The sequence below is a fragment of the Vulpes vulpes genome, chromosome 3 (assembly GCF_048418805.1).
Source record: "Vulpes vulpes isolate BD-2025 chromosome 3, VulVul3, whole genome shotgun sequence".
NCBI lineage: Eukaryota > Metazoa > Chordata > Mammalia > Carnivora > Canidae > Vulpes > Vulpes vulpes.
Window position 1 is genome coordinate 80,297,860 of NC_132782.1, and position 20,850 is coordinate 80,318,709.

The following is a 20,850-nucleotide window of genomic DNA, read 5'->3' on the forward strand; positions in this document are numbered from 1 at the left end:
ACTTCTTCAAATCCAGAAAAAAAGAAATCCATTGTAGAAGATTTTAAAATTACAAACTAGTAAAATAAAACTCGATCATGTCATCTGGGCTTATTAAATTACTACAAGGATTAGTGGTCAAATGACTAAAAAAATGGTCAAAAGACTATAAAGATTATCGAGTAATTATATTCAATCTAAAAAGACACATTTGGGAAAACATAAGTGTCATTAATATGTTTGCCCTTCGATTCTGAAAATGTACTGGAAAAAAAAAAAAAAAACAACCCCATTTTTTTCAATTTCCAGATTTTTAGAAGCAGACGAGTATTTTCATGCTAGTTTGCATAAAGTAAAATGAAAGACACTCGGTTCACCTATGAATAGTGTCAAACCGCTTTGTTTTATCTTAAGTAATCTCTACCCTCAACGTGGGGCTCGAACTCATGACTCTGAGATCAAGAGTGGCATGTTCTGCTGGCTCAGCCAGCCAGGCGCCCCCATGTCAAAGCATTTTAAACTCTTGATGTTAACGTTTCTTTACAAACATTAAGCAATGACATTAAAAGCAAAAATACTTTCTCTGTAGGGTAAATGTAGCCTACTTCTATAGGTCATTTAAACTGATTGTTAACTGAATTACATAAAATGAAAACTAAAAGTATAAAATTAAGACGACAAGAGAGCTGGAGGGTGGTAATGAAGAATCCCAGCAATCTATTATATTAATCTCCACTATAAGCTCTTTGAAACTGAGGCCCAGGGGCAAGGGCAAAACAGCTTTTCTTTAGTGTCAAGACCTCTTTGATCAGTCCAGTTTTACTTTACAACATAAAGGATTTAATAGGATACACAAATTTTATAAAAGTAACCTCATTAACTATAAACAGAAATAAAGAACAAAGACAAATCTAGGAGAGTGTTTTCAAATAAGACAAGCAATTGAACAGACCATAATATATTAAAGAGTGGTATTCCATTTCTCTCCAGCGACAAGTATGTTTAATCTATAAATGTGAACAAATACAAAGAGATAAATTTAATTACTTGTGGTAAAAAAAAAAATTACACCACACATTCTAGTAAAAGACTAAGCCATTTCATATATTTACTAATCAATCTTTGGACGTTTTAAATCACGTGAAACGTGGAATGAAATCAAAGTAACAGCTACAAGCCTGACCATATCTTCCATAGCCTTTTCCACTTTTTTTCTGCAAAAAACTAATTTCTTTTGAGAAAGTACAAGCAAATGTTATTTTAACTTCAAAATCCTTTCCACAAAGGATAAAAATTACTTCTCTGTAGCAAAAATATCAAATAAAGCTCTAAGCATTTGCCTCTTCTGACAATCAAGTCTGTCATTCTAATTATCGTGGCATTTCCACATTAGAAACAACCCACTTTTGTGTTAAAAGATGCGTATTTCAGGAGGCTTCGAATTCAACCCCAAACTAAAAATGTTTACATCATCAATGCTAAAAGCTGGTAAGATAAATTTCAAAATATTTTAATGTGCAGAAGTTGTTATGCGGGAATAGAGAAGTATTATGCTGCCAGTACTAACACAAGCACCTACCACACCTTGAAAAAAAAGGCAACTACTGTCCCTAACTCAAAATGTGTATTTAGAAAAGCCCATTCCCCTTTCTGCAACATATTTACAAATATACCTACAGGACAGCACAGACTTCAGAGCTTAAATTTATTATGGCATCCTTAACGCTGAATGCATTAATGAAATATGAAACAAATCTGCTACTTTTATTTGCAACACAATCCAATGGTGATGCTTCCACCATACAATCTGACATCTATTTTTTAAAGATCAAACTAAGGGATCCCTGGGTGGCACAGCAGTTTGGCACCTGCCTTTGGCCCAGGGCTCAATCCTGGAGACCCAGGATCGAATCCCACATCAGGCTCCCGGTGCATGGAGCCTGCTTCTCCCTCTGCCTATGTCTCTGCCTCTCTCTCTCTCTCTCTCTCTCTCTGTGACTATCATAAATAAATAAAAATAAATAAAAATAAATAAAAATAAAAATAAAGATCAAACTAATAAACTAGATACCATATTCCTCTTGAAATTATGCAGAGCCATGAATTACCCTACGCATTTTAAAATTAACGGATGGCAGTTTTCATCCATGGATCTAGGTCCCAACTCCTTTAAAACTCTAATTTTTACAGAAACAATAGGAAACTCATTATATAAAAAAAAATTTAAAAAAGGAAACTCATTATATGATTCTTAAGCAGCTATATAATTCAAAACACAAAAAATTTCAAATACTATAACGTACTTAACCATCCAGATCCTATGAACAGGCTGATAATATTTCCAAGATAAGCACAATAATTAAACAGTGACGAACAGCAAAGCCTACTGGCTCTATTTTCAGAACAGACTCACAATTCACCTACTTTTATCTCCAATGCCTCCATCCTGCTCTAAAACATCTGGCCTCTGGCCCTGGGTAGCTGAACACAACAGCTTCTAAGGCCGGTGTTCTTGCTCTGCTCCAGTCTACTCAGTCTTTCACAAAGCAGCCTTGTTTCCTCAAAGGGAGGAACAGAACTGTTGCTCCTCTTGATCAAATACCTCTAGCAGACTTGCCTATCCTGTTCCTTCCTAAATCCTAATCACCATGTGTAATCCCAGGCACATACAAGGTGCTGGTTATTTGCACAATGATTAAACGAATACTTGCATAGCGTAGTCCTTAATTATAAGCAGCAGCCAAATATTTATGAAAATCCTACTCATGAGTGTCACAAAAAAAGTATTCCAATGGAGGATGACAAGTCATCCAGCTATTGAAGCTCTAACACAGTGTTCTCAAATAACAGTCCATGTGCCTGCTACATGTAGAACCGCACTGCTGTATTGAAGTATTTGTGTATGTTTCCATGGACAGGGAGAAAGAAAATTAATATTTCAAACACAGCTTTACTTCAGAAAATGAAGGATTTGTTTCTAAATGAGTCTCCTTACAATCAACTTAAAGGAAAACCTTGAGTGAAGAAATGAACAGGAGGTTTTGCCACAGCACAATGGACATGTATGAGAGGCTCAGGTTTGGAAACCAGTGCCCTAACAGAGAAGCGTGCATGATGGGAGCCTCTTCTGAAGCACAAAACACTCCTGTATTACCATGCCCATGACAGCGAGAGCAAACGGTTCTAAATAAGATTCCCTCGGGATGCCTGGGTGGCTCTGCAGTTGAGTGTCTGTCTTTGGCTCAGGGCGTGATTTCCCGGGTCCGGGATGGAGTTCCACATTGGGCTCCCTGTGAGGAGCCTCCTTCTCTCTCTGCCTATGTCTCTGCCTCTCTCTCTGTATCTCTCATGAATAAATAAATAAAATCTTAAATAAATAAATAAGATTCCCTATGCATGTATTAAAGACCTATCAGCAATCCAATTTTACTTCCAAATGCAGGCATGATGTTTACTAAATTAAGGCAAGCCTTATTCCAAAGGCAATTTTCCAAACCTAAGTCACATACAAGGGGAATGTGTACCACTGGCTCCAAGGACAAATGCATCACCACAGATGGAAGAGCACAACTCCAAGCATACCACCAGCAATGGTAAGGACTACGATCCTAAATAATGTGTCTTCAGTGATGCCAAATTAACCTCTTTGCAGCTCCATATGATTTCAAATGCAGAGATCAACAATAAAGTGCTGTGGAAAAGTCTAACAAACTTACTTGATGACAAGTTTTTTTGTTTTTCTTTTCTATAAACTATTTGGGAAATACAGAAAGATACAAAAATAAAAGTCATCCCAAGCAAGTAGGATTACCTTCATGTATCTTCTTTTAAGCACAGCATTTTCTTAAACAAAACTGGTATCATTCTCTAGAGATAATTTTCCTTTTAAATGTACTTCATTCATGAAACACAGGGATTTTTCAACCTCAAAACTTCTTATAATAGTAATCTTTTTATAAGTCACTGTCTTAAAACAAAACCAAACAAAAAACCATCCCTCTTGTTCAATGCTTGTATATTTTTTGTATTAGGAGGCTTTACCACATTTTCTTTTTCCATCAATATCTTAACTAGTCATATAATGATTAAAAATCATCAATTTAAATTAAGGTTGATATTGACCATGTGTGTGAAAGTATATGCTGTGGAGGATGACAGCCTGAAAGGCAATTACTTTGCAAAAACCTGGCATTTCACTGGTCTTCTGACCATAAAGAAATTCTACTACTTGTGGATAAATTAGAATGGGTAAAGCAAACTTCTGGCACTGTCTCAAATTCAGAGAGACAGGATTTATCATTCCCCTTCAAAGAGTTAAAACTGAAAAGACTGACACTTCAGGCTCAAGATCCATTCATTTCATGATTATCTTTAAAGGTCTTGTGCTATAAATGTCAAGTATTTATTTTCTAAGCAATTTTAAGTTTTTACCTGCTTTAAGTATTCCTAAATCTACTAGGTTACTAGTCCTACTTAAAAGTTTCATTCTAGGGGCACCTGGGTGGATCAATGGGGTCAGGTGCCCCTCTTGGTTCCAGCTCAGGTCATGATCTCAGGGTCAAGAGATTGAGTTTTAGATCGGGCTCGCACTGAGTAGAGAAGCCTGCTTAAGATTTTCTCTCTCTCCCTCTGCCCCTTCTCACCCTGTCATAAAAAAGTTTTATTCTAATAATTTTATTAATCATCTATTTTTCCTATCTCTGCAGAAAGGACAAAGTTCTGAGTGTATATAATATTTACATACTTTTAAAAAGTTCTTCTCTCATAATTAATGAGGCTTCTAACTAACAGTTCTAACAGTTAAATTCAAGTATATAATGCTGACTACAAACAATTCGAAATTGCTTTTAGGTTAGTGAAATTATATTAATGATTCAAGAAATGTATGTGTGATACTGAGATATTAAGACATGAAGTATAAAACAAATTCTCATGAGAATCATCAACATATTTCAGAAGCAATGAAGACAAAGACATTTTGAGTAGTATGAAACAGCAAAACATGATAAATAACCAAATAACAAAGGAGACAGGTTATAAAAAGAGAGAGATCAAATTAAAAAAGGTTAGGCTGCAGGAAAAAAACAAAAAACAAAACAAACCTCAAAACCCTGAATCACTAAGATGTGTGGTTGAAGGGAGGAATTCTATGGAAATGTGATATATGTGTATTTTAAATGATCATTATAATGTATGCTAAAAATATCTATATATTTTTGCAAAACTAAATATATACATACACATGTATTTATACACAATAAACTGGTATCTACCCGAGTTTAGGGATTTTAGAACAGAGCAGGATTGGTAAACAAAACTTTACATAGTACAATTTATTGTAATGTTTCAGTATTTTACTCTAAGAAAGTACTACTAGTGGAGGGGAAGGGAGGAGAGATGGGTGGGGGCATTTTAGAGGAGTAGCATAAGCCGTTAATTGAAAAGGAAAAATATCAACATGCATTTAGGAATTATTAAACATGAGAAATGATACTATTAATAATTTTCTATTAGCTTAATTTATTCATAATCCTGGCCTATCTGCATTCATGCAGTACCTTGGAAGACAAAACTAGGTTTGAAGCCACTGTCACTAAAGATGTTACTTGAGCATCTATTCATCTATTCATCGCTACTGCTTCAATAATCATTTTTAAAGACAGATTCTCCATCAGCCTTTAATAGTGTTCTAGGGGCAAATGTGAAGAACGAGGAAGGAACTCTCCACACTTTCCCTTCCAGCTCATGGAGGTACAAATTAGCTCTCTTCTGCTGCAACCCAAGCACAGGTTCTAAACTGTTTTTGTGGGCATCATGTTTGGTCATTGTTTTCATGTGTTTACTTTTGATTCCCAGTGACAGTGAAGGACAGCTCGGTCGACTTGCGGGCCGCTGCCTGTGCTCACACCCTGCCTGGTTGTCTAGAGCTCCCAAAGCACTGGCTCCGCTGCTGGGAAGCGGGCTGCCTCGGTCACACATACACATATATGCATCAGTTCTTCTCACAAGTTTCCGTTAAGAATGAATGGAATGTATACTCGGCAATGTGAATGTGACAAAGGGTTTTATGACCAGAAGTCCACTTTTGGAATCCAGGCTTCCGGGAACTAACCTTCGATAGTCACCTCAACTTCGGGGTCCTCACTTGTTTCTGAAGGGACATGCTGAGTAGAATCTTGAAAAAAATAAAATTCTAAAATGACATTCGTTATACAGCACTTTCTGTAAGTTCCAACATTTCACTGATTCACTGTTACTCCAAAAGCAGCCTACGAGAAAATTGTTACTGGCATTTGAATTCAGCTCATAGTTGTTAGGTTAGAACATCTGACCCTTTTCATGGCAAACAGAGATGAGGGAAAACAGAAAGAAAACCTCTGGACAGCTACTTGATAATACCAAGCTACTTGCAGTAAGCATTAACGGACTCAAAAACCTCCGAGTTTACAGGAAGGAGATTATAATGCCATCACTATTGTTTTCCTGCTGAAACTAGAAAATGCTAGGACAGACTCGAGGCTTTCTCTCTTGTTTACTATTTCCCCTCTCCTTTCAGAGATCCTAGGAGTGGTTTACAGCATTAAATAAAACCACAATCCATTTTTTGATCTGGGGACCTTCATATCAAGATAATGGCTGGGACAGAAGCAGAGAGGACTCAATCCCCTAACATGATATGCAGCAGACTCGTAAAACATAAGATCTTTTGTTTCTTTTTGTACTACTACACAAAACAAATGTACATGAGAATGTTAGTGCTAGAAAGCTCAGCTAGAGAGTATCCTTGTCAACTCTCTTTTCATTTTGCAAAGGTTGAGAGATTAATTGATTTGCCAAAGATTATGTTCACTTGTTAGTAAAAGAATAAAGACCAGAACCCAGGTCCAACTCAACTCTGTTCATACTGAAATGGGACAATAAAAATCTCAAACATCAAGTATTTCAAAGCCTAGAATATGGACTATGGAGCAATGCAGACTGCCTGAAGAAGCCCTGTGCCAGGTGTGGCCTGCACATAGATAGCTCACTGTTGCACATAGACCACCTATCTAAAACAAACGTTACAGAGGAAACCATCTAATTACCTCCTGACAGTAAAACATTAAAAAAATAATAATAATCCACACAATTTTCTATAAAAAGATCTCAAAAAGAAATGTAAAATATTGTTGAAAATGAGCATCTTGATATTTTTGCAAGATATGTACTTCAGTTAGAAACCTAATTCTAAAATCGAATTTGGAAAACTTAGCCGACATTTCAGGGACCTTAAGACCTCCCTATCCTCAAAATAGGGTAGAAATCAAATTAATGATTTTTAAAAGTTAAATAAAAAAGCAAATATAAGGAATAAAAATATTCTCGAAAAGACTCCTTTTCTATTCGGGCAGGGGGGGAGGGGAGGTAGGCACAACATGACCAGTTTTTGAGAGAAATCAAAATTCTAAAACAAGATTCAGGTACCTTACACCAGTCATTTTCCTTGGGAAAAATCTACAAGAATTCTTCTGGAATTATGTAAACTGCTGAGAAATAGGAAGCCATTTGGCTCAATAATAGTTTCACTTAGGATCTGGAGAATTTAAGGAGCCATACCACAGTTAAATATTTCCTTGATGCCACAATTGAAGGAGGATTGGCTGAGAAACAGAGAAAGGAGTGCCAAAGGGTATAAAAATAAACAGAGAAAATCCCTCCTTTATTAATCTTACGTGGAAACACTACTTTAAAAATAAAAGGTACCGTTACGTAATATTTTTAAGAATGAAATATGAACAGAAACCAGTCATATTTTTCGGTCTAAAATATTGAAGCCAATCTTTAAGAGATCTGCAATAAGGCACAAGATGATCAGGAAAAAAGCGCAGCATTTTGCATCATGAAGAGTTTTACTTACCACTTCTGTTTTCATCCCCATATGCTTTATTACTCAATACAGTTATATATGTATATTACACCTTAGGACTAAAAAAATAAACCTGTTGGCTAAGAAGGCATACCAAAACAATCAACTTTTTAGTTTCAAATAAGGTGTTTGAAGGGCAATATTCTCTATAATAGAGAACAAACATAATATGATTACTGCAAATTAAAAATCCCTTTATTTCTAACCTTCTGCTGGTACTTCCATTTCTGTTCCTTCATTGCCTTCTGAAGAATGATGGCTCCCTAAAGAGAAAATAAACCACATATACTAAACCAGTAAAAACTTACATTGAAAGAAGAGAAACTAGGCAACAGTGCAAATAATTTAACACTTAACCATACAACATATACAAACTGATTAACTCTTCTGCAGTTAATTCCAACAATGCGATCTAATTCAGAAAAACACATAAAACTTCTATTTGAAAGCACAAGAAATTATTTTAAAATGTAAACAGATAAAGAAACCTAAGTAGGTTTGGGGATTTAATATTACTACTGTTAACTATACAATATAATTACTGATAGATGTTGGAATTTGAGATACAGAACAATTATGGTTCAAGGTACCATGCTCATCTGTCAATGACGCACACACAAAAACACAAATCAGAGTAAATTCTATCTTTGCTCACAGACTCTATTAAAAGTCTACACAAACAAGTTCAGGTTTTGCTGTGAAATGTTTCCTGCTTTCCATTTTTACAATGGCGGAAGCTATGGAAACGCAATCCCCATTATTTAATCAAAGTTGTACTAAAAGGAAACTCGTAAGTTAAAATTTAAGATACTACCTTTAGTCTCAAAAGCATTTTAATTCAGGTAATATAATCTGCCTGCTTCTAAAAACTGGAACATAAAGCAATGTATCAGGTTAGGCAGTCACAAGGTAAACAGGCTCATCCTACTAGTGCAGAAGTTTTACTCATAAATAGGAAAGAAGTAATCTACAACATTAGAGAGCCACTTAGGATTAATTGCCCAAACTGCCCCAGAATATCATCCTCTGTCCTTAAATGTCTGAGCTACTAGCATGGAAAAGGCTGAAAATCACTGCCTTCAGGTATCAATAAACTATATTACATAGGAGTAAGAATAAATCAGATAGGGGAAGTAAAATGCAATCCATTTTGTCATCCACTAACAACTGAACTCAGAGCTATGCTAAACATGTGACCCCTAGACATAGGTTTAAACATAAGTATTTATTTTGATCTTTAAAGAGCATCGATTACAGTTTCAAAAACTGCCATTCAGTGTCTAGTACCTTTTAACTTAAATGCCATACTAAGGTCAAATACTTTTGGTTTTTAAAGGTCTAGTTTTATGATGCCATGATTATCTTGGGATTCTCTTCCAATAACTCCATATTATAAAAACTCACCTGAGCTCAAAACACTAGGTAAATCTATAAATCTAGAGACATTAATTATTCTTTAATTAACTCTTAAAGTATACTTTCTCAACACATAGTGCCCCACCCCCAGCCTTTAATGTTAAAATCCGAATTCATGGAGCACTGGCTTCTTTGACTGTAAAGTCAAAGAAAACAAAGATGTGAGGTCAAAGGAATGAGAGATAATGGAGCAGAGAATAGTATTTAACAAAGGAAGGGTGGGTAAAGGAACAAGTTAAGCACACTGTTCCACCCTAATATTACACAAGTGTCTGTCAACAAAGATGCTGTGTCCTTTCTGTTCTTTTTTAAATCTGAAATAAGCAATTACATTTATAGTCAAAGTAAAACTAAAAACTTAAAAAAAAAAAAAAAGGATCCTACTTGACCAAAGCCAGAATACACAGAAGTAAAAGCCAACACATAGCCTATGATCCTCAAGTCAGGGCACACTATACAAAAATTCCCAGAAAAGTATTCAATTAATAAACTTAGGGATTTATTTACAAGTGGTATTTCACAAATCTTTCTAAAAACTAAGTATCAACATGACCTTCTCGATATTTACATTACTAACTATACAACAAAAACCTTATTTCTGACTATTCTGATATAAGGTATAAATGTGTACTTTACCTTAAATATGAAAGTGTGTCATGTACCCATTTCGAGATTCATTACTAGATTCACAAAAGGGAAAATTGGTTTTGAAAAATTGTTGCTTGTGAAGTTCATTTATGTTTAAAAAAAAAGGCCAATACATTTTCTTTTTCCTTTTCCATTTAGAAAAGTAACAGTACAGATATTAATACTAAAACACAGTCTGTCCAATATAAAGAACATCACATCACAACAGTACGTGGGAAAACGGAAGTGAAAACATTATACCTTGTAAAGACTTCGAAAGGGGGAGTTTGTCATCAACATCATCATTTTCGGAAGGGCCTGCTTTGGAATACAAAGATAATACTTCAAAAGTAATCCCAAAACTGTATTTTGGGTCACCTCAGTCAACAAATTGGACAAGAGAGATGGAATAATACAGCCTTTTCACGAATAAAAAAAAGAAAAAAAAAAGGCAAAATGGAAAAAAAATGACAAAATGAGTGGCATCAACTCATGGTCTTACTGAATGGAAAAGGTGTCCTCAGATAAGTTCATATGTAGACAGTCCAGAGACATTTTGAAAATGACCAGACATATGGATTGAATGGGAATGGCACGTCTGAAACAGTAGACATGGGTTCCACACAGAAGTTTGGTTCCTAACAGCAAACTGCAACTTTCACTTTACACAGATGGTAAATGGAGATTTATCACACGAAGTGTATTGCTTCCTTCCTTTACAAATATTTGCTTCATCTTTTGTCATGCTGAAGAAAACTGCAGAATCAAATTGCTACACCTTCCTTAACGCTCTAAAATCATGTAATTAAACTATCAGTAAGCCTAAATCTCCACTGAAACAGAAACAGGACAAATTAAGAGTTATTAATTCAGAATTCCCCCTTTCCTGCAGATTCACAGGATTCCTTAATAACCTAATTGTTCTTCCCAGTTATTAATACAGAAAGTATTCTGAATTAACTAAACCTCCACAGAAAACTATGAAGATTGTGACGTTACATGTAGTATCAAGCTTGTTAGTGATGAGGGTAATCAATCTAAAACAGAGAACAAAACACTGTGTTTTTAATGGCTACTTATAGAATGTTCCTGTACTCAAATGAATACAAACCACTTCACTGTCTCTGAATATTGGATAGTATCATTAAGACTTTTGAAAGGAAAAAAAAAGAAAAAAAAAAGACTTTTGAAAGGTATCACATGAGAAATTTCACAAAGACGCAAACTACACATTATAAGCAAGGAACACATCATAGGAGAAATTAGTTTCAGAAAAGATGTACAAACTATATTCAGAATTTCAACTAAGAGCAAGATGCTGAATGAAAGAGACTTGAATTCAAACACCAGATTCATTGCTTCCTAGTCATGGGCTCGTGGGTAAACTATACACAGAAAATAAATGATAGCTAAGGGTGTTACTTGACTTCTAAGTATGGCTTTAGCTGCTTCTCCACTCTGGCTTTGTAGTATTCTTGATATTGTCCTGTTCTAATTTTGTAAAAATAAAGTCCTCTTTAACACAAAGTACATTTTTGTAGGATTTTCAACGTATAGGATTTCTATTTTAAATAACCTGTCTACTTCTGACTTCTAATTATACAAATTATGTGCAGAGAATTTAAGGTTATCTGTGAACAAGTATAAAGTCAATTTTTTAAAAGATTTATTTATTTATTCATGAGAGACCTAGAGAGAGAGAGAGAGAGAGAGAGAAAAGCAAAGACATAGGTAGAGGGAGAAGCAGAACCCTTGCAGGGATCCTGATGCGGGACTCGATCCTGGATCCCAGGATCACACCCTGAGCCGAAGGCAGATGCCCAACTGCTGAGCCACCCAAGTGTCCCCTAAAGCCAATTTTTAAAAAAGATCCATGCTTTGTAAATTTATGTGCTGGGTGCAGAGTTCTAGATATGCATCAATTAGCTCATGCTTCTAAACTGTAGAATGCAAATATTGTACTTATCTATAAGTATTCAACAGCATGAGATGTTTTTGTTATTGACAGTCGTTTGTTAGAATCTCCCACATGACTAGAGACCAAATTTATCACAATTGTGTCAATTCTTTATTTCTATTTTAATTTCGAGGCTATACTTATACTGTAAGGTATATGCAAGGGTATATTTTTTTGTGTGTGTATAGTATATATTAATGACCACTGTATCAACTTAGTTACTTATTAGTATATATTATATAGTCTAACTTTTTATACCTATTACTTTCTTCTTCTTTGGCCTCAAATTTATATTGTTAAACTTGATTTCTAGTGGTTAATATACGCCCAGTATACCTTCACAGATCACTGCCCATTCAAACTACCTATGATGTTTACATTTAGCTATCTATGTTTTAACACATATATTTGGATTTTTATTCATTCTAAGCACACTCAAAATGCTAGCTATGTCATTTCAGTCATGAAAATCAAACATTCCCAATGCTCATATCTAAGGACCACTAACTATCCTAGGGGAACACTGACAAGTGCTCAGATATATGTTCGAGCCGATTTTAAAATGTCAGAAGTTTTGAAAGAAAACATAAATGTCCTATGTAGAATAATGATCAAATGAACTACAATATAATCATACAACATATTATCACAATAATACGATTAAACTTCTACGTGACAAAACAAGTAAATCTCAAAAACATACACTGCATGAGGGATGTACAAGAACATGTACATACCAACATATGTAGTACAATACCATTTGTCAAGCTTAAAAACTAATACCATATATAAAATGCATGTGCATGGAAATACACAGACACTTCTGTAGGAGCAGATATGCAATAAAAGCATAAAATCTTTATGGGTAACGGGGCACATGGGTGGCTCAGTCGATTAAGTGTCTGCCTCTTGATTTCAGCTCAGGTCAGGACCTCAGGGTCCCGAGATCTAGGATCACACTGCGCTGGCGTGGAGCCTGCTTAAGATTCTCTCTTTCCAGGACGCCTGGGTGGCCTGGGTGGCTCAGCAGTTGAGCCTCTGCCTTCACCTCAGGGCATGATCCTGGAGTCCTGGAATAGGGTCTGCCTCAGGCTCCCGGCAGGAACCTGCTTCTCCCTCTGCCTGTGTCTCTGCCTCTCTCTCTCTCTCTCTCATGAATAAATAAATAAAACCTAAAAAAAAAAAAAAAAAGATTCTTTCTTTCCCTCTTCCTCTGCCCCTCACCTCCCCACCCAAACAAATGTTTATCAGTAAGGATGACCCTCAATTTCAAGAAACTAGTTAACTCGGAGGAATAGAAAAGGAAGTAGAAATTTCAGAGAGTCCAAGAAAAGGTGTTAATTACATATTTAACATGTTCTACTAAAAAAAAAAAAAAAAAAAAACATGTTCTACTGTGGTAGGGGGCGGGGGGGAGATGACAAGAGAGTAAGATTCCATAAACCCGGGCAGATGTACAGTAGGTCTTTAGGTTTCAACATTTCACTTTAAAAGAAACCATTTTAGAAACACAAAACAGCAATGTAAATAAATGATCTGTAAGTACACCCAACAATATGTCTCACAAATTTTGTTTTATAAAAAGAAGCCTAGGGGTGCCTGGCTGGATATTGGAGCTGCGAATTCAAGTCCCAAATTGGGTGGAGAGATTACTTAAAAAAATAAATTAATACAATCTTATGGTTTTTAAAAAAAGAAGCCTCAAACTACAGTATACACAAAAAGATCCATTTATGTGAAATACAAAACCAGACAAAACTAATGTAGGTTGCTACAGGTCAGGAAGTTACCACTGGAGGGGGGTTGCCTAGAAAGGAGCCCAAGGGAAGGAGCTAGTTTTAAGGATACTGACATCTAACAGCCCTTCAGAAAACACAAAAGGAGAAACAGATCTAGAGTCAGTTGGAGATTTCAAAACTGTTTAACAGAATAAGTAGACAGAAATAGCAGTAGGAACAGCAGACTTAAATGACAATCAATCAACCTTAACAAAGTTAAAATAACTGAAATTATACAAAGAATGTTCTCCAACCATAACAGAAATAGAGAATCAGTAATAGAAAGATACCTGAAAAGCCTACAAGTATGTGGAAATTAAAACTACCCACTTCTGCTATGATCCAGTAATCACAATACTGGGTATCTGCCCAAAAAACCAGAATAATACTAATTCAAAGGGATACATGCACTTTTGTGTTTATTGCAGCATTAGTTACATTAGCCAAATTATGGAAGCATCGTAGTTATCTATCGATAGATGAATGGAGAAAGAAAATGTGGAATATATAGAGAAAGGAGTACTAATCAGCCACAAAAATGAATGAAATCTTGCCATTTGCACTGACATGGATGGAGGTGGAAAGTATTATGCTAAGCAAAGTAAGTCGGTCAGAGAAAGATAAATACCCTATGATTTTACTGTTGTGTGGAATTTTAGAAACAAAACAAATGAATAAAGGGAAAAAAATAACAGAGAAAGACAAAGCAAGAAAACAGACTCTTAACTATAGAGATCACACTGACAGTTACCAAAAGGAGGTTGACCAGAAGGATGGTAGAAGCAGGAGAAGGGGATTAAAGAGCACACTTGTCGGAGATGAGCACTGGGTGTTGTCTGAAAGTGTTGAATCACTATACTGTAAACCAGAAATTAATATAATACTGTATGTTAACTCTACTGGAATTAAAATAAAAATGTAATAAAAAAAACTACACACCTCTACAGAAACCACAGGACAAAGAAGAAATCACAAGGAAATTCAGAAAATGTTTTGAATTGAAAGAAAACAAATACAAATAAAAGTTTGTGGAATACAGCTGAACTGATGCTTAAGAAATTTATGTCATCAAATGTTTATATTAGAAAAGATTTTAAATCAATGATTTAAGCTTTTATCTTAAGAAACATAAAATAAACACAAATTAAAATTAAAACAAGAAAAATAACAGAAAGAAACCTAAGAGCAAAAGTCACTGAAAGTAAAAGCTGGTTCTGTGAGAAAAAGTATGTAAAAGCTCTAGAGCTGGACCAATGGTTCTCCACTGCTAGTGATTATATCCCCACTCCACAGGGAGAGTTTATGTCATAATTACAACATTTTTGATGGTCACAGCTAGGGAGATACTACTGCTATCTAGTGGGTAAAGGCTAGGAAAGCTACTAAACATTCTATAATTCATAGCATAAAAGAGATACCCACAACAATCAACTGCTTGATCAGAATATCAACATTGACAAGCTTGAGAAACTCTGAGCTACAGCAACCAAGAAAAAAAAATGATAGACACAAACTAAAAAACTAGAAATGAGAAGGGCATCACTATACATCTTGCAAATATTAAAATAAAAAAAGAACATTTGGCAAAATAGATTCCCTAAGAGACACAAACTGCCAAAGCACAATCAAGAAGTATGTGACCTGAACAGCCCTACAACTATTAAAAGAAATCTAAAAATGAAAAAACAGACCAAGTTTAAAAACCTTCCATTGGGGAGCCTGGGTGGCTCAGCTGGTTAAGTGTCTGCCTTCAGTTTGGGTCATGATCCCAGAGTCCTGGGATCCAGCCCTGCATCAGGTTCCCTGCTCAGTGGGGAGTCTGCTTCTCCCTCTGCCGTTCCCTCTGCTTGTGCTCTCACTCTCTTTCAAATAAATGGATAAAATCTTAACAAATAAAAAATAAAAACCTGGGGGATCCCTGGGTGGCTCAGCGGTTTGGCGCCTGCCTTCAGCCTGGGGCGTGATTCTGGAGTCCCAGAATCAAGTACCACATCGGGCTCCATGCATGGAGCCCGCTTCTCCCTCTGCTTTTGTCTCTGCCCCCCCCCCCTCTCTGTGTGTCTCTCATGAATAAATAAATAAAATCTTAAAAAAAAAAAAAACAACCTTTCATTATGGAAACCAAAAGCCCTAGGTGGCTTCACTGGCAAATTTCACCACACGCTTAAGAACAGAATAGTACCTATTCTCAAAAACACTGTTCCAGGGCAGCCCCGGGGGCGCAGCGGTTTGGCGCTGCCTGCAGCCTGGGCTGTGATCCTGGGGACCCGGGGAACGAGTCCCACATCGAGCTCCCTGCGTGGCGCCTGCTTCTCCCTCTGCCTGTATCTCTGCCTCTCTCTCTCTGTGTCTCTCATGAATAAATAAATAAAAATCTTTAAAAAAAAAAAAAAAAAGAATACATTATAACCAAGAAGGGTTTATTATCCCAGTAATACCTGTCTGGTTTAACATCTGAAAATTAGTATTAATCACCATTTTAACAGACTAAACAAGAAAAACCCGTATAATCATCTCAAGAGATACAGAAAAGACCTACGGATTCAACATCCAATCACTATAAGCACTCTTCCCACTCGGAATACTAGAACTTCCTCAAACTGATGAAGGGCATCTACCAAACACTCACAGCTATTAAACTGAAAGATGTCCTTCTAAAACTGTTAAGACATAAGGATGTCTACTCTCACTACTCCTGTTCAAAACAACACCACAGGTCCCAGATTGTACAATTAACCCAAGGAAAGGAAATGGAAGGAATGACATTGTCTACTTAGAAAATACCAAAGATTTCACCAACAAGTTGCTTCAACTACTAAGTGAATTTTAACCAAGACACAAGATACAAGGTCAGTTGTAGTTCTATGTATTGGCTATAGCTGGAAGCTGAAATGTATCAGAATAATACCATTTACAGTAACACCAAAAAACATTAAATACATATAAATCTTACAAAATGGGCACTACAGGATCTTTCTCTGAAAACAAAGCTCAGATAAAAAAAATCTAGGAAAAGCTAAATAGGTAAGAGATATAAACCATGCTCATGAATTAAAAGATTGGGTATTAAGATACTTAGTTCAAATCAGCTATATAGATTCAGCATAATCTCTATCAATATTCCCACAGTTTTTGAACAAATCACCAAGCCTATTTTTATAATTTATATGAAAAGATAAAGGAGCTAAAATAGACAAAATAATTTTTATAAAGAACAATTCTGTAGGACTGCCACAATCTGATTTCAGGACTTACTATATGCTATAGCACTCAACACAGGTTAATACAAGGTTTATAAAAGGACACACAGAAATCAAGGTAATGCAATGGAAAAGAGCAGTCTTTTCAACAAATGCTACTAGAAAATTTGGATATCCACCTGCTTAAGTTTGAACTAAATATTTGCCACGCCATGCAAAAATAAGGTCTAAATTGATCGAAGACCTAAACGTAAAACCACAAAATTTTTGTAAAACAAGATACACATTGTCTAGCTCCTACCTTCTCCAATTGGACCTAAGATAATATCATTTCAAACAATCTTCGCTCTACAAACATCTGATCTCCAACCCTTATTTCTCAAGCATCACCTTAAATTACTCAACGAACAAACTCAAAAGGGAACAAAAAAGCTTCTATACTCATGGCTGAGAATGACAACCCTAAACAGACAATACCAAAGATGAAGACAGACTTTTTATTTTAAAAATAATGTGTTAAGAAAAAAAAGACTAGGGTAGCCCCAGTGGCTCAGCGGTTTAGCGCCTGCCTTCAGCCCAGGGCATGATCCTGGAGACCCAGGATCGAGTCTCACATCAGGCTCCCTGCATGAAGCCTGCTTGTGTCTCTGCCTCTCTCTCTCTCTCTCTCTCTGTAGTCCCACATCAGCTCCCTGCATGGAGCCTGCTTGTGTCTCTGCCTCTCTCTCTCTCTCTCTCTTAGTCCCACATCAGCTCCCTGCATGGAGCCTGCTTGTGTCTCTGCCTCTCTATCTCTGTGTGTGTCTGTCATGAATAAATAAATAAAATCTTTAAAAAAAAAAAAAAAGAAAAAGAAAAAAAAAGACTATTTTATCAACTAGTATTTATTAAATTTATGCACGTGTATTAGGTACCAAAAGCTACTTTTATAAAGGCTAATTTTTTTCCATAATTTTAACTCTTTACTTAAAACTCCACAGAATTGTCTCAACCTTTTACCCATGTGATTACTAACATCACAAGCCATAAAATGTTCAAAACTGGCAGATAAAAATAATAAAATTCACTATGAAACACTTTAATATATGTATACAGTTATTCATATTACAAATAAGAATAAATTTATTCATAAAACATTCACAATGCTCTAGAACTAATAAGGGCTTATCTTTTTAAATGAGTTACCACTATTAAGCTAATCACAACAAAAATGAGGTCTCGTAAGACACTCACTAAAATGGCTAAAAAGAAGACTGACAGGACAAGTGTTGGCAAGGATGTGGAACAACCAGGAACTACTTATGCACTGCCGGTGGAAATGTAAAATAGTACAAGCACCGTGCAAAACAGTTTGGTGGTTTCTTACAAAATTAAATACCTACCATATGTCCCAGCTATTCCATTTCTAGGAATCTACTCAAGAGAAATGAAGGTATATTTCCATACAACAATTTGCACACAAAAGTTCACAGCAACTTTGGTTTTAATAGCCCCCCAAACTAGAGACAATCAAAATATCCAACAATATAAAAAGGAATAAACAAATTGTGGTATACAGCCAAGCAATGGAATAATACTCGGTAATAAAATGGAATTAGCTATGGATATATGCAACACTGTGGATGAATTTCAAAACAATTATGTGGAATGAAAGAAGTCACATCCCATTCCAAGAAAATAGTACATACATCATAATGATTCTACTTATAGAAATTTCCAGAAAAAATGGAAACTCGTGTCAAATGAGAGAAAACAGATCAGTGGTTGGCTGGAGAGGGCAGTGAATTGCAACAGAATACAAAGAACCTTGGGGGTTATGGAAATGTCATTATCCTCACTGCAGTGAAGATAACTTTACAGGTATATAGAGACAACCAAACTAATCAGATTTTATACATTAACATTTTTATGTATTTTGTACATCTATAAAAATTAAATGAGCTATAAAGTATAGAAAATGTTCTTCAAAACTAAAATCTGACGATGGATAAGAGCAAACTGCATTGTTAAACTACAACTTTTAATACCTCCCTAATAAGCAAGTAAAAAAATAGAACAAAGTGATAAATTAATAGCTAAAAATTTATTATCTTACCTTTTATAGATTTTTAAGATAATGATAATGCTTACACAGATATTTTTTGTTGCACAAATAGAGTGATTCCAGGTTCAGAAGACCTCTTTTCTGTCTTTCAAATATCTCTAGAAACTAGAACTGAATTCTAAATTGTGCCACAGCTTTTGCTTGTCCTTTTAAGAATATTAATGGCTATTGTACATTTTGCCTGTAGATAGATTACTTAACTCATTGCTCTATTTTTGAAATCTATCTCATTCCAGTGAAAAATTATAAGCACATGCCAATCAAGAAAGTCAATAAAGTCGTATTTAATGAATTCAGGCAATTGATAAATTTGAATCTTAACCACCAACAACTCTGGAAAGAAAAAATGCATGAATAGTATACCTTGAATATTATATTGATAGTAATCAGGATCTTCTGATTCTTCTTTTACTGTCACAGCTGCCATTTCCAGAGAAATACCTGTAAAAGCAAATGAAAGTATGTAATTACACATTAGGGCATGCAGTTAGATGGTGTAGGAAAATCTCTCCTACCTAAATAATGCAGAGCAATGAATGAAGACTTTGAAAGGACAAAAGTTTGCTAGGTAGCAAAGGGGCAAAAACCATCTAAAATCCAACCTAAACAATGTTTTAACAATATTACTAATTTTCTAAGATGATCTGCTTTTTCCTCTGACATCCTTATTCTTAGATTTGAAGAAAATCAGTCATACTCTCTTTTCATCCAACATTAAGAATGCTTTTACAGGGGTGCCTGGCTGGCTCAGTCAGTAGAACACAGGACTCCTGATCTCACGGTCATGAATTCGAGTCTCATGTTGGGTATAGAGCTTAGTTAAGAAATAGAAAAAGACTTTCACAAATTACTGAACATCACCTGTAGGGGCATCTGGGTAGCTCAGTCAGTTAAGCATCTGCCTTAGGCTCAGGTCATCATCTCAGGTTTGAGACATGGAGCCCTGTGTCAGGCTCCCTGCTAGGCATAGGAGCTGCTTAAGATTTGTTTCTCTCCCTCTTCCTCCCTCTGAATGGAAGGAAGGAAGGAAGGAAGGAAGGAAGGAAGGAAGGAAGGAAGGAAGGGGAGAGGAGAGGAGAGGAGAGGAGAGGAGAGGAGAGGAGAGGAGAGGAGAGGAGAGGCGAGGCGAGGAGAGGAGAGGAGGAAGGAAATTACCTTTAAACTTCAGTTGTAATGACTCAACACTCCGAGGTTAAGATGGTTTTGTTTTACTTTATTTTATAGATTTTATTGATTTATCCAGGAGAACCAGAGAGAGTCAGAGACAGGCAGAGAGAGAAGCAGGCTCCCTTTGGGGACAAGACTCAATCCCACGATCTCAGAATCATGCCCTGAGCAAAAGGCAGACGCTCAACCACTGAGCACCCAGGCACCCTAAGACGACATAATTTTATCTTTTTTTAAAGATTTTATTTATTTATTCATGAGAGACACAGAAAGACAGGCAGAGACATAGGCAGGGGGAGAAGCAAGTTCCATGTGGGGAGCCCAATGTGGAACTCGATCCCGGGGCACTAGGACCACAACCCAAGTCGAAGACAGACACTCAACCTCTGAGCCACGCAGGTGGCCCTAAATTGAGAATATTAAGATACAAAGTATAAGGGAGAAAAAAGAAACCTCGCTGATAACGATGCTATTATATCCATACATAAAGATGGTTGAAGAATTCAACAAAATAGGACTTTTCTCAATTCAGCATGTTTATTTTTAGATACACACTATTCAAGAAATGACTATGTGAATAAAAGAGAACAACTAGCAAAATGATCATTTAGGTGCAATCAACTAAAAGCTAAACAGAAAACTGTGGCATAGATTCAAATACTTCCTTCCCAATAAGATATTCAACGCTATCTTTCTCATACATCTCTCAAAAAAGT

General features: G+C 35.9%; 1 protein-coding gene across 23 annotated transcripts in view; it reads right to left on the reverse strand.

Annotated features, from left to right (window-relative positions):
- Positions 1-20,850, reverse strand: part of GTF2I (general transcription factor IIi) — a 115,106-nt gene that overhangs the window by 44,221 nt on the left and 50,035 nt on the right. For 6 of the 23 annotated variants that reach the window (XM_072752817.1, XM_072752814.1, XM_072752819.1 and 3 more), the window contains 4 exons: positions 19,331-19,408; positions 10,190-10,249; positions 8,092-8,148; positions 6,092-6,154 (listed from right to left, as the gene is read on the reverse strand). In XM_072752817.1, the coding sequence (XP_072608918.1) occupies positions 6,092-6,154; positions 8,092-8,148; positions 10,190-10,249; positions 19,331-19,408 (258 nt within the window). The remainder of the gene's footprint in view (positions 1-6,091; positions 6,155-8,091; positions 8,149-10,189; positions 10,250-19,330; positions 19,409-20,850) is intronic. The other 17 variants (XM_072752826.1, XM_072752822.1, XM_072752827.1 and 14 more) reach the window with 5 other exon arrangements.